The sequence below is a fragment of the Sciurus vulgaris genome (assembly GCF_902686455.1).
Source record: "Sciurus vulgaris genome assembly, chromosome: 12".
Classification (NCBI taxonomy): Eukaryota; Metazoa; Chordata; class Mammalia; order Rodentia; family Sciuridae; genus Sciurus; species Sciurus vulgaris.
This window is the reverse complement of record NC_136473.1, coordinates 52,642,608-52,656,208: the sequence shown is the minus strand read 5'-3', so window position 1 is coordinate 52,656,208 and position 13,601 is coordinate 52,642,608. Positions and strand designations below refer to the sequence as shown.

At 35.5% G+C, this 13,601-nt stretch overlaps 1 protein-coding gene across 4 annotated transcripts in view; it reads left to right on the top strand.

The window, feature by feature from the left end:
- Positions 1-13,601, top strand: part of PLD5 (phospholipase D family member 5) — a 406,765-nt gene that overhangs the window by 165,084 nt on the left and 228,080 nt on the right. For 2 of the 4 annotated variants that reach the window (XM_079106126.1, XM_079106127.1), the window contains exon 2: positions 11,226-11,362. In XM_079106126.1, the coding sequence (XP_078962252.1) occupies positions 11,226-11,362 (137 nt within the window). Of the gene's footprint in view, positions 1-11,225; positions 11,370-13,601 lie in introns of all 4 variants that reach the window. The other 2 variants (XM_079106129.1, XM_079106128.1) reach the window with 1 other exon arrangement.

Genomic DNA, 13,601 nt, shown 5'->3' with positions numbered 1-13,601 from the left:
CTTGAAATTGATCTGTTTAAATTGTGTATGTCCTCCTGATTCAGATTGGATCATGTGTCTCTAAAAACCTGTCAATGCTTTTGTGATTTTCTTTTTTGTTGGAGTATAGATTTTCAAAATAACTTCTAATTATGTTTTGTATTTCAATAGTGTCTGTCGTGATATTTCCTTTTTCATCACAAATTTTAGTAATTTGAGTTTTCTCTCTCCTTCTCTTTCTTAGTGTGATTAAGGGTTTATCAATTTTGTTTATTTTTTCAAAGAACCAACTTTTCATTTTGTCAAGTTTTTGAATTGTTTCTTTTGTTTAATTTTCATTGATTTCAGCTTTGATTTTCATTATTTCCTGTCTTCTACTACTTTTGGTGTTGATCTGTTCTTTTTCTAGGGCTTTGAGCTCTAATGTTGTCATTTATTTGTTTTTTTCTTATTTTATTGAATACGATGCATGCAATGAATTTTCCTCTAAGTACTGCTTTCATAGCACCCCAGAGATTTTGATATGATGTATTGTTGTTCTTGTCAACCTCCAAGAATTTTTTTTTTATCTCCCCCCTGATGTCTTCTGTTATCCTTGCATCATTCAATCGTGTATTGTTTAGTCTCCAAGTGTTGGAGTAGTTTCTGTTTTTAATTTTATCATTGATTTCTCATTTTGTTTCATTATGATCTGATAGAATGCAAAGTAGTAACTTATTTTTTTTTTATTTTCTAAGAGTAGCTTTGTGGCATAACATATGGTCTATTTTAGAGAAGGATCCATGTGCTGCTGAGAAGAAAGTGTATTTGCTTGTTAATGGCTAGAATGTTCTATATATGTCTGTTAAGTCTAAAATTATTGATTGTATATTGCGTTCTGTGGTTTCTTTTTTAAATTTTTGTCTGGAAGATCCATCCAGTGGTGCGAGAGGTATGTTAAAAGTCACCTAGTATTATTGTGTTTTGTTCTATTTGGTTCCTGGAATTGAGAGGAATTTGTTTAACATACATGGATATGCTATTGTTTGGGGCATAAGTATTTATGATTGTTATGTTTTGCTGATTTATGCTTCCCTTAAGCAGTATGAAATGACCTTCTTTATCCCTTCTGACTAACTTAGGCTTGAAGTCCGCTTTATCTGATACGAGGATACAAACCCCCACTTTTTTACTGAGTCCATGCGTGGTAGGTTTTTTCCCATCCTTTCACCTTTAGTCTATGGGTATTTTTTTCTATGAGATGAGTCTCTTGCATATTGTTGGGTCTTTCGTTTTAATCCAATCTTCCTGTCTGTATCTTTTGATTGACACATTTAGGCCATTAACATTCAGGGTTATTGTTAAGGTATAATAACCTGGTCATTTTGGCTTATTTTTGGCTTTTAACTTGATTTATTTTCTGCTTTAATTGGCTATTCATTTAGGGTAGTTTCTCTTTTTTGCTGACTTACATTGTTGTTTTTCATTTCTTCCTTATGGAATATTTTGCTGGGAATGTTTTGTAGTGCAGACTTTCTGTTTGTAAATTTTTTTACTTTTGTTTTTCATGGAAGAATTTTATTTCATCATCAAATCTGAAGGTACGTTTTGCTGGGGATAAGATTCTTGGTTGACATCCATTTTCTTTCAGAGCTTGAAATATGTTGTTCCAGGTACTTCTTGCTTTTAGGGTCTGGGCTGAGAAATCCTCTGATACCAGTATTGGTTTCACCTATATGTAATCTGATGCTTTTCTCTCACAACCTTTAATATCCTATCTTTATTTTGTATGTTAGGTATTTTCATTATAATGTGCCTTGGTGTGGATCTGTTGTAATATTGTACATTTGGTGTCCTGTAAGCCTCTTGTGTTTGATTTTCCATTCCATTCTTCAGTTTTGGGAGATTTCCTGATATTATTTCATTGAACAGATTATTCATTCCTTTGGTTTTTATCTCTGTGCCTTCCTCAATCCCAATAATTCTTAAATTTGGTCTTTTCATGATACCCCATAATTCTTGGAGGTTCTGTTCATGATTTCTTACCATCTTTTCAATTTAGTCAACTTTGTTTTCGATATTAAATATTTTGTCTCATTGTCTGAGGTTCTGTCTTTCAGGTGACCTAGTTTGTTGGTGATGCTTTCTATTGAGTTTTTAATTTGGCTTATTGTTTCCTTTATTTCAAGAATTTCTGTTTGAGTTTTTTTTCAGAATCTCTATCTCTTTGTTGAAATGATCTTTTGCTTCCTGCATTTGCTCTTTTAACTGTTTATTGGTGCAATCATTCATTGCCTGCATTTGCTCTCTTATCTCATAGTTTGCTTCTTAGCTCATTTTAATTATGTAAATTCTGAACTCCCTTTCTGGCCTTTCTTCTGCCATGCTGTCATTGGATTTTTTTGATATAGCATCTAGGTTTGTTTGGGACACTTCTTCCCTTGTTTTCTCATGTTGTTTGTGTATCTTCCCCTCAACCAGTGCGATTCTGAGGTATTATAATTTCCCCCCTATAGACTTATAATATCCCTGCAGGTTTTCAATACCTCATCTTGAAGTGAGAGATCAATATTAGCTGCACACCATACAAACAGTAAGCATCCTTAACCTTATAGTCTCTATTAAGATATTAACCATATTGTCTTAATAAACAAAGATGATGAGTTCAATTATTATCTATAGCATAACCAGTAGATTTGCAATAAGGACCACAATTTTCTAATGGTGGACAAAGAGGATGGGGAGGGGTGTAGGATATAACGTTAATGAGATAAGAAGTGAGTCTATAGAGGTACTATGTTGTAGGAATAGTGAAAGTGGAATTAAAAGAAATAGGTTGTTAGCATGAGAAAAGGGAGAAAGAGTCTCCAAGGAAACAGATAGATAAGAGGAAAATAGTGAGAAAATGTTAATAAAAGAAGAAAGTAGGAATAATAGTAGGTATAATAGGAATAATCATAATACTACAAATAATTTTAAAAATTTACAATAAAACTATTCTGTACTGTTCAAACCTCCTAGTCTTCAGTAGCTTGATGCCTCGAGGAATTTGACAATACAGTGTCCCAAGAAGAGTGTTGTTCCACTATTGATGGTGACCTCCAGACCGGGAATAATCAATGCTAGCAGGCAGTGGCGACCCCACATTGGATAGATGGTCAGCAGCAGCGTGGGCACTAGATGGTGTGGGGGTGGGCTGTGGCACTGGAGACAGTGGGCACTGGGCCTTGGCACAAGAGTAAAGGTGGCTCTTGTTTCCACTCTTTTGTCTATTTTAAACTTGATATTGTTCCCTTTCCTTCTTCCCTTCTTAAGGTGTGCGTTGATGTCATTTACGATCTTAGAGCTATAAATTTCTGTCTATGCATTTCTTTAACTGAATCTCACACATTTTGATGTATTGCATTTTCATTCTCAGTTTGAAATTTTGAGTCTCAATTTCTTCTTTGACCCATGGACTATGAAAAATGCTTTTAATTTACAAATACTTGAGAGTTTTTAAAGAAATCTTTCAGCTATTAATTCTAATTTAATACTCTTTTGGTCAGAGAATATATTTTATATAACTGGAATTCTTTTAACATTGTTGAGACTTGTTTTATAGCCCCGAAAATGATCTATTTTGGCAAATGTTTTATGCATTCTCAAATAAAAAATGAATCTGCTAATTTTCATTGGAATTTTCCATAAATGTCAATTCAGTGAATTTGGTTGATAATGCTGTTCAAGTCTTCTGTGAACATGTTGATTTCTTATCTACTTATTCTATCCATTAATGAGAAAAGGGTTTAAAAAATCACTGAATAACTGAGAATTTTTAATTTATCCTCAAGTTCTATGAGCTTTTGCTTTATGTTTCTTATGAACAATTTGGGTTTTCTGAGTCATGCTTTTTACAACATTTTTAGAGTCCAAAGCAGCCTTGAATCCAGGGCTGACTTTTTTCCATTTTCATTTTATAGGCCATATCTTTATAAACATTCTGCCTGGTGCTCTATGTATTATAAAAACATTTTTTTTTTCCACTCTATGTCTTGGGAACACCAGTTCTCCCTGGCCTGTGGGTGGGTCAGGGATATTCTACCTACTCCTTGCAAGTGGTTATTTTCCAGGGTACAGGTGGTTTTCTCAGACATTTGTGCTGATCAGTACTCAGATAAAGACTCAGGGAGACCTTCTGAAGAGCTTCAGAGCTCTTACGAAGCTCTCCTCTCTCTAGTACTCTGTCCTGCCAACTCTAGCTTACAATTTCCTCCTTAACTTAGATTGGTGGACTCTTCCAGAACTTCTTTTTTTCTGTGCAATTGCATGGAAACTCATTCAGTATGCATGTGATTCTCAGCAGTATGCTCTGGGTTGGTGGGTTACATTATATATAGCTATTAAAGTTTCAGGAGTAAAATAGAATCCCTCAGGAAAAGGGTGCAGAGTGAAGAAAATTCTAAACTAGAACTTTAAGGAACATGATAGTTAAGTGATAACTTTATTATAAGCTTATTTGTAATTTTTTACCTTCATAAAATGTATCATTTTTTTTCCAGTGGTGAAAAATCTAAAAATTTTCTTTCACATCTTTTTAGCATTATTGTTTCCAGAGAAATTGCACCTTGCTATCATACATATATTAGTTACCTTGCTATTATATTTGATTTGTTAGGATTTCATATTTTATAAAAAAGGAAAATATTTCTAGAGTTTTCTCTGAAAACTCTGTCCTAACTCCGCAGTATAGATTTTCTGAATTGGTTCTAGAGTGTGACCATTAATAAGCCACCAGATAAGATTACTCTGGATCTTCTGGGTGTCCTGTTTTCCCTGAAACAGGACCAGGAACTCAACTTAGGAACATATTTAGAACCATAGGAAAATCCTATAAGCCCAAGAATGCTGTGACTCCACAGCTCATGGCCAACTATTCAACCTTAATTTCTACACTAATGGATCACCACAGAGATTTGTTAACTAAAACTCATAATAGTGTGAAAATAAACATTGAGCAGAAAATGACAAAACCAAAAGGAAAATCGTTAGGGAAATATTTAACTCTATAAAACATATCTAGAGATTTCAGATTTAGACACGTAAGTTAAATATCTAAACTGGTATCAAAGTGATAAATCACTTGCCCAGAATGCATGAGGCCCTGGGTTCCATTCTCAGCACTGCAAAACAAACTAACAAAGAAATAAACAATCCATACCCCAACTGTTTTTACCTGGTTTGGTCACTTGGACAGCTCAAAAATTTAATGTCTTAATTTGTACATCTCTCCTATGGACAATAATTGCATGTAATTTCTATGTTTGCAGGGATTAAAAATTATTCACATAAAATGTTATATTTTTAAGATGCCATGATTATGTTTTTTAAAATTTGTCATTTTGTTTTTTTCAACCTTGTAAATAGATGAAAAAGAATATGAATAATTTTAATTTCTGGACACTTTTTGCACATTTTACTTGTATACACGTTTGCAAATTTCTTTTAAGAATCAAATAGTATAAAATCCATTCTTCTGATTTTTAAGTTTAATACTCTTTCTGAAGTTGGAGGTCACATATTTCTATTTCTTATTTGAGGTAAAATGCATTTGGTGAGGATATGATATTCAAATACTTTGAATGTTAGCATGGTTGGATTTATTTATTGACCAAGAAAGCAATTCTTTTACATTTGTACGTAAACTGCAGAGAAAAGTAAAGTCTGACTGATGCTAGATATTATCATTTCAAATTTTATTTTCTCTTAATATGTTGAGCTCATAAATGAAATTTGGGTTATAGTAATGTTTGTTGGTTCTCCTTAAAACTTTACTTTCTTTGATTCAGTTCAATTAAAAAAACAGAAAAGTTTGTTCAAATTGATTTCCAGAATGATCTGTTAGGGATTTGAAAATTAATAAGTCTCTTGGTAACCTGGAGTCTGGATTCATTTATGAGGCTCTTGTGTTATCATTTGAATAGACTCTTTCACTTTTGATGAGGTGGAAATTTAATGAGACTAAGTAAAGGTGCGACCTCATATTATTATGATACATTGTTCCAAGGAGACATTTAAAAGTGAGTATCAGAGTCTGAGTTTTTCTTCTTTGACAAATTAAAATGAAAATACTAGCTCAATTGTTCTTCTTAATAGAATTTATAATAAAGAATTAAGTTAATATAAGTTAATGGAAACGTGTCAGAGTTATTACATCAAAGTACTTCCAATTGGACACAAATTAGCTAGTTCTCATTTACCGCTTTATCGTAAAGAATAAAGGGAAACAAATCAATTTTGCTGTAGTTTAAGCATTTAGTATTGAATTCCCTAAGATGCATTCAAGTGCCCACTGTGTACCTGACATGGTGTATTTAAGCTCTGTCTTCAGGGTTCTTTCTGAGATAATGTTTAATTATACTGCTCTGAGTTAGAGTCTCTTCTATGCTCGTTTAATGTGAATAATATTACACTACTTTAAACCAATCTAAAAACTTGCGTGTGTGTGTGTGTGTGTGTGTGTGTGTGTGTTTCTGTTTACAATTTCTGGGAAAATGGAGAAAATGTTGATTTTTTTTTTGTTATAAATTGAGTAGCTTTTTTTCTTAGATTTTTACAGTAAGGGAGACAATGATATATTCATGTAATGAAATATTATGTGTAACTTAAAACTGCTTTAAAAGAAAATTTAATGATGTTAAAATGGGATCAAGTGACAAAATATAAAACCTTGTATAGGGTAAATTTGATCAGATTGTTAGATAAGTAAATGTAGTATAGGACTACCCAAAATAAATGGCAGGTATGTCTGAATAAGATTGTGAGTAATTTATTATTTTTTTTCATTATATGGGGTTTTTTTTCAAAATAGTTAACAAGTTCTATATTTTGGTCTTATAAATAATGAATATCAATAAAATATGTAAAAAGTAAAGGCCAGGAGGAAACACTTTCTAAATATGTATGTATTGTTTATATTGTTTTTAAGTCCCTACAAAGTAAATGCACGACAAGATTTATATTTAAATCATTAGGATATATTTATCATGATGTCATTAATATTTGAAAATGAGCTACTAAAGGCAAGTAAGTTCTAAGATGAACATGTACTAAGCAGGATTTAGTATTGTTGATAGAGTAGTCCTCTTTATCTATGGTTGTGTTTTCTGAAATTTGTTACCTACAGTCACCTGCACTACAAAAAATATTGAAGTAAAAATTCCAAAAATAATTCTTCATTTTTAAATTGTATGCCATTCTGATTAGTGTGATGAAACTCTCACACCATTCTGCTGTGTCTCTCCTGAGACATGAATCATTCCTTTTACCAGTGTATTCACACTGTATACACTACCTGCCCTTTAGTTACTTAGTAACCTCAGTAATCAGATCAACTGTTGAGGGACTGTAATCCTTATGTTTCAGTAACCTTATTTGGACTCCAAAGTACAAGAGCCATGATGTTGGCAATTTTGTTACAGTCTATTCTCATACATTTTCTTTCTGTTATTAGTTGTTACTATTGTCTTTTTCTAATTTATAAATAGATATACATGCATAGGAAAATATAGTTTATATAGGGTTTGTTATGACATGATTTCAGTTACCCACGGGGGGTTGAAATATATCCTTCATGCATAAGGAGGAACTGCTGTCACTTCAGGGTCCAGATCGTCCTTTCTCTTGGGAACTTACTACAAATGCACATTCTTGAATTCTACCATCAGACGGACTGAAACAGAAACTCTGAAAATGAAACTCAGAGATGTATATTTTAACAAGCCCACCAGGTGGTTATGATGCACAATGAAGTTTTAGAAGTGCTACTCTAGGATTTTGAGTTTTTCTAGCTCAGTTAAGGACTGAGCTGGAAAATTTTCTCAAAAATTTTATGCTAGCTAGACTGGTACATGCCTATGACCCCAAGCTACTCAGGAGGCTGAGTCAGGAAGGACTGCAAGTTTGAAGTGAGTCTAGGGAACTTATTGAGACCTTTATCAAAAAAAAAAAAAAAAAAAAAGGAAGGGGTGGAGGTGGGGTTTGGCAGGGCAGAACTGAGGGATGTAGCCAGTAGAACACTTGCCTAGCATTTATGAGCACCTGGTACAATCCCTGGAATTACAAAAGAAAAGAAAAAAAGAAAGTTTTAGCCTAGAAAATTTCCATCTGTTTCCCTCTCTGTTTTACTTCTTCTTGTCCTGCTTCTCACTCTTCCTCTCTGCTTTTTACTCATAGTTTTGTTGTATTATGTATTTATTTATTTGTTCACTTTATTTTCCTAAAATATTTCAGGCAGCTTTATAGAGGTGCATAAAGTACACAGTATATTAACAGCTGCAAACATTCATTTAATGCTATCTGTGTTCCAGTTACTGTTCTAAGTATTCTTCATAGAGTATCTCATGTAACTAAATTCTCTATAATGACCTTTAAAGTAGTTTTTTTGGCTATCCCCATTTTATAGACAGGAAAGCTAAAGTACAAAGGCAAATAACTTGACCAAGGCATGCAAACCATTAGTGGCAGAATCTAAGCACTCATTCCAAAATTGAAACCCTCAACTGGTTCACTGTGGTGCTTCTTAGAGATAAAATCAATGGGTTAGCTCAGCAGTAAAGTGTTTTCTTGTCCAGCATGAGTGTTATCATCAGTTTGATCCCTAGCACCACAAAAAGTTTAAAAAATATTAATGAGGAATATATAATGAATGGAAAATAAAGGGACAAGACAAATTGTTTTAGTCAGCTTTTTCACTGCTGTGACTAAAGGATCTGACCAGCACAACTGTAGAGGAGAAAAGGTTTATTTGAGGGCTCATGGTTCAGAGGTCTTAGTTCATAGCAGGCCGGCTCCATTCCTCGGGACTGGAGGTGAGGCAGAACATCATGGCAGAAGAGAGGGGCAGAGGGAAGCAGCTTGCATCATCAGGAAGCACAGAAAGAGAGAGAGTCTCCACTCTCCTGATACAAAATATATACCCCAAAGCCACACCCCAATTCCAATCTTCTCCAGCCACACTCTACCACTTCAGTTACCACTCAGTTAATCTCTCAGGGGATTAAATCATTGATTGGGTTAAGAGTTTTATAACCCAATCATTTCTTGTCTGAACCTTCTTGCATCATCTCACACCTAAGCTTTTGGGGGACACCTCATATCCAAACCATAACACAAATGCACAATCTATTCTGCAGGGTTTTATATAGTTGCTAACTGTGTACACTAATTTGCCTCCAGCTCTAGCAGAGAGTGAAAAAGGATGAACCACAAGATTTATGCTGGCCATGGTGGCTCAGGCTTGTAATCCCAGCAGTTTGGGAGACTGAGACAGGAGAATCACAAGTTCAAAACTAACATCAACAAGCAAGTAAGCAACTAAGCAATTAAGTGAGACCCTGTCTCTAAATAAAAATGCAAAATAGGTCTGGGGATGTGGCTGAGTGGTCAAGTGCCCCTGAGTTCAATCCCCTCTAACCCCCTCCCCCACAAAAAAAAAAAAAAAAGATTTATAACACTACTTTGGTTTCCACTATGGAAACCATCTTGTTTTCAATCAGATCATAGCTGAGTCTGGAAAGAAACATTTCATGTGCCTCCATTCCCAGAAACAGCCCCACTGTCATTTTCATTTCATTCATTACCCTTTTGTTTGTTTATACAGTAACTATTTCTGGCACACTTTCTATTTGTTAGTCACTATGCTGATCATTTAGGGATAGAAAGAACAAAACATGATACAGGTCTTAAAGATAACCAAGCTCTTGAGTAAAACAACATTGGTGTTGTCTTCCCTTGGCTTCATTTTTGAGTGTGGAGTGAGAAAAGAACGTGACTTGGAGCAGGGTCATCATGGAAGATGAGACCCGAGGGAGGGTTAGAAAGCACATAAAAGAAGCTTTTGGGAAACACCATGGATCCTGACTCAAATGCCTTTCTTTGTAATATGCACTCTGAGGTTGCATCTTGTAAGAATTGGTCTTGTGAATTTGAGAGGTTCTTTGGATTCCCTAGAAGTCATTTGACTGTAGCAATACTGGGCAGGAGCATGGTAGGAGTGGCAAAGTCAGCAGGTTTCAATGACCTTTTGAAGAGAGAGAGAGAGAGAGAGAGAGAGAGAGAGAGAGAGAGAGAGAGAGAGGGAGGAGAGGAGGGATAGAGGCAGAGAAAGAGTTATTTGTATAAGTATATTTACTCCTTCACTAAGATGATAGCCTTGGTTGGGCTGCCTGGTCAAAGATCACTATTCTTTGTAAATAACCATTAAAGTCACATAGATTTTTAAAAAATTGCCTTTTCTCCTCTTTTCCCTATTTGGATTTATCTCATCGAGGGTGACTTTGTTCATTCGGGCTGCTATAACAAAGTACTATAAAGTGGATGGCTTATCAACAACAAAATTTATTTCTCACAGTTCTGGAGATTAAAAAGTTCAAGATCAAGGAGACACAGATTCAGTGTCTGGTGAGGACTTGCTTCCTGGCTCATAGAGGGCATCTTTTTCCCTCATCCTCGGGTAGTAAATGGGGCGAAGGAGCTCTCCAGGGCTTCTTTCAAGGTCACCAATCCCATTTATAAGAGCTCTGTACTCATAGTCTAATAATCTTACAAAAGACCAGAACTCCTAATGCCGTCACCTTGAGGGTTAAGATTTTAACATGAGAACTCAGGGAGTGGTAACACAAGCATTCAAACCATAGCAGAGAAAACTTAAGCAAACTTATTTGTCCCAGTGGTCACAGCTCCTATCCAGTAATCATGGCCCTGTCTTCTGCCACCTTTCGCTGTGAGTCCCTGAAGGAAAGGATGTCTCTGGTTACAACCTTTGGGCCTAAAGATAAGGAAATGAGTGGCTCTGACCACCTGTAACTTCAGCCTGTATCTCTAAATGAAAATCAAGAGTATGAATGTTGTTTATACCTACGTTCAGTGTTTTGGAATATACTGTGTCTGTTGCATAAACCATGATGCTAGCTAGCATCTGTGATTCATTTTTAATTTGCAACAGTAGAACTTATAGTGATCTTTTCTGAACTGCTTTTGATCAGAAAGAAGAGCAAACTCACTCAAAAGTGTGAATACTGCACTTGAATTATTGAACAAGTTCTAACCATTTAGTGGGGTTTAAAGGTCTTGGGTATTTTCATCCCGAAAACTACCCTTCACTCACAATGCTAAAAGTAATGATGTCTCAAATGATATTCCATGGAATTTGGAAAGCTGTCAGATCTTGAGTTTCCTAAGTGATGGCAGGCAGCCCACTTACGGTTTTCCTCTTCTTTCTTTTCCAGTCTCAGCAGAAGTGCATCGTGATCTTTGCCCTGGTCTGCTGCTTTGCCATTCTAGTTGCATTGATATTTTCAGCCGTGGACATCATGGGAGAGGATGAGGATGGACTCTCAGAAAAAAATTGTCAAAATAAATGTCGGTAAGAGGTAACAAACAAAAATTCTCTTTTAAGGAGTGGGCGAGAGAGTCGAAGAGGACCCTGGGCAATAAAAAGAAAAATATCATAAACACAAATAATCATCCAACTTCCCATTGGGTTAAACTGAAACATGACGTGCCCCATAGAGGCTCTTGATTTTAGACCAAGGCAATAAATAGCAGCAATGATTTGATTCACTTTTCAGTTTCGTCATATCCCATACAGAGTAATGGTCAACAGAATGAAGTGTCACTGTCTGCAAACCTGGAGACATCTTGGTGTGAAGTTTTGGTTTGTTCCTGATGAGCCTGGCAAAAATGAGTGCCCCAGTGGACAGAGAACACTGTGCTAGTTGTTCAAATGGATGATAAACACACACATCTCAGAGAAAAATATCCAGCGTTAAGTTAGGGAATAAATAAGCATTGTCTACAAGAAGACAGGGACCTTCTCGGTCTGTCCCAATTGAGCACAATTTGTTTTTAATCTACAAATCACAACAGCTTTACCAACAGCTTTCTATTTGTGTACAGTCATGCACTGCATAATCATGTTTCTTCAGTCAAGGACAGACCGGCGTAAACAACAGGGGTCCCATGAGATTATGTTGCATGTTGGCATTGCAACTATATAAGTGCACTCTATGGTGTTCTGACAGCAACAAAATGGCCAAAGGGCACGTTCCTCAGAATGTGTCCCCATCCTTAAGTGACACATGACTCATTGTGTCTCTTCAGTTATATTAAATACTATTTCCCTGGGGTTGTTCCCGACGGGTAGAACCATCACGGTAGCTTCAGCCCCATAGATCTCCTCTTTCAACTCTTCCTTGAGCTGCTACTTGTTTTGTTTTAGGACAGGGGAGGAGGTAAAAAAGTACTATGAAGGGGTAGGTAGATAAGAGCTCTATTTTTAAATATGTATTGCTGCAAATTTGAACTGAGGCCACAAAATGACAGTAATTATCAATTAGAGCTTATAATGAATTCAAATTGTGATTTTTTTACCCTATGGAAAGCATTAGTCTAAGTGCCCATCTTTTCTAGCTCAAAATCAACAGCAACTTGATAATCCATAGGTGAATTTTATCCTGGATATTTTGCCTTAAGGTTAAATGTTCTGGCATAGAAAATGTCCTGATAAAACAATTGACTTTTTTTTTTTTTCACCTATGATCCGTTATAATCTAGTTACCAGGCAACAAGTATTATATACAGAACAAAGCATACAAGAAAGAAACCAGCATGCATTTTGGATTTTATTCCTTCATGATACATTTCTATTTTCCAGGCTGAATTTGGGAGAAAAATTGTATTGGGATAATAATAAGCAAAGTAACGGAACAATAGCAGTTTGCTGTCATCTTCTGATAATGCTATTTATTACATGTGAAATACAAACAGTCCATGGACAAAGGGCCAGTAACTCATTTATTGAGTAGGAACACTCTGACTCTCTCTCTCACCTCACCTTATAATGAAGACTTCTGGGTACTTTAAATGCAAACCCCAGCACCTCAAAAGCAATTTTATAGAGGTCAAACCATAAAACCTTCTTTAAGACAAAATATCTAGGACTTTTTCAGCCCTCATTCCCAGGTATTAGTAGGTTACAACAAAAAGGAGAGGTCCTGAGAATTAGATTTCTTTTCATTTGGGGGAAGGTATTATTCACTTGAATTTTTGCTTTTAACTTATGCAACTAGAATTTGGGTTTGGTTATATCTTCTGTCAACAATGAAATTCTGATGATTCAATGCTGCATCTCCCTCCTTCTAGAAAGATAATTCTAATTACCACCATCCTCCTGCTTCCTTTCCTGGGAGTAGTTGAAATCACTACCCTAGTTTCTAGATGTCACCTCTCTGTGCAGCCAGTTTTTTGCAGCCACCTGTGGATCTTACTGCCTTCTACAGCCTCTTCCCTGTGTCCAAAGTTCAGTTGTACATTTTCAGTTCTTTTATTAAGTGCTTCTTGCGTGTTTGCTGTGAGATAGAATCTGGTGTCCCCCTAACTTCCTCCCCTGGAGGCTCCTGCTTTTCCTCCTCTTTCCAAAGCACAGGATTAGGAAGTAGGATATCAGTAATTTCTTACACCCCAATCTGGTTCCCACACCATATTGCACCATTTCTTCTGGGTCATTTTCATTTTAATTTGGTGAAATTTTTGTTACAGCATTCACTCTCTTTTTATCATCTTAAGCAACATCATCTTCCAAATTTCAGGACTTTTTCTCACCT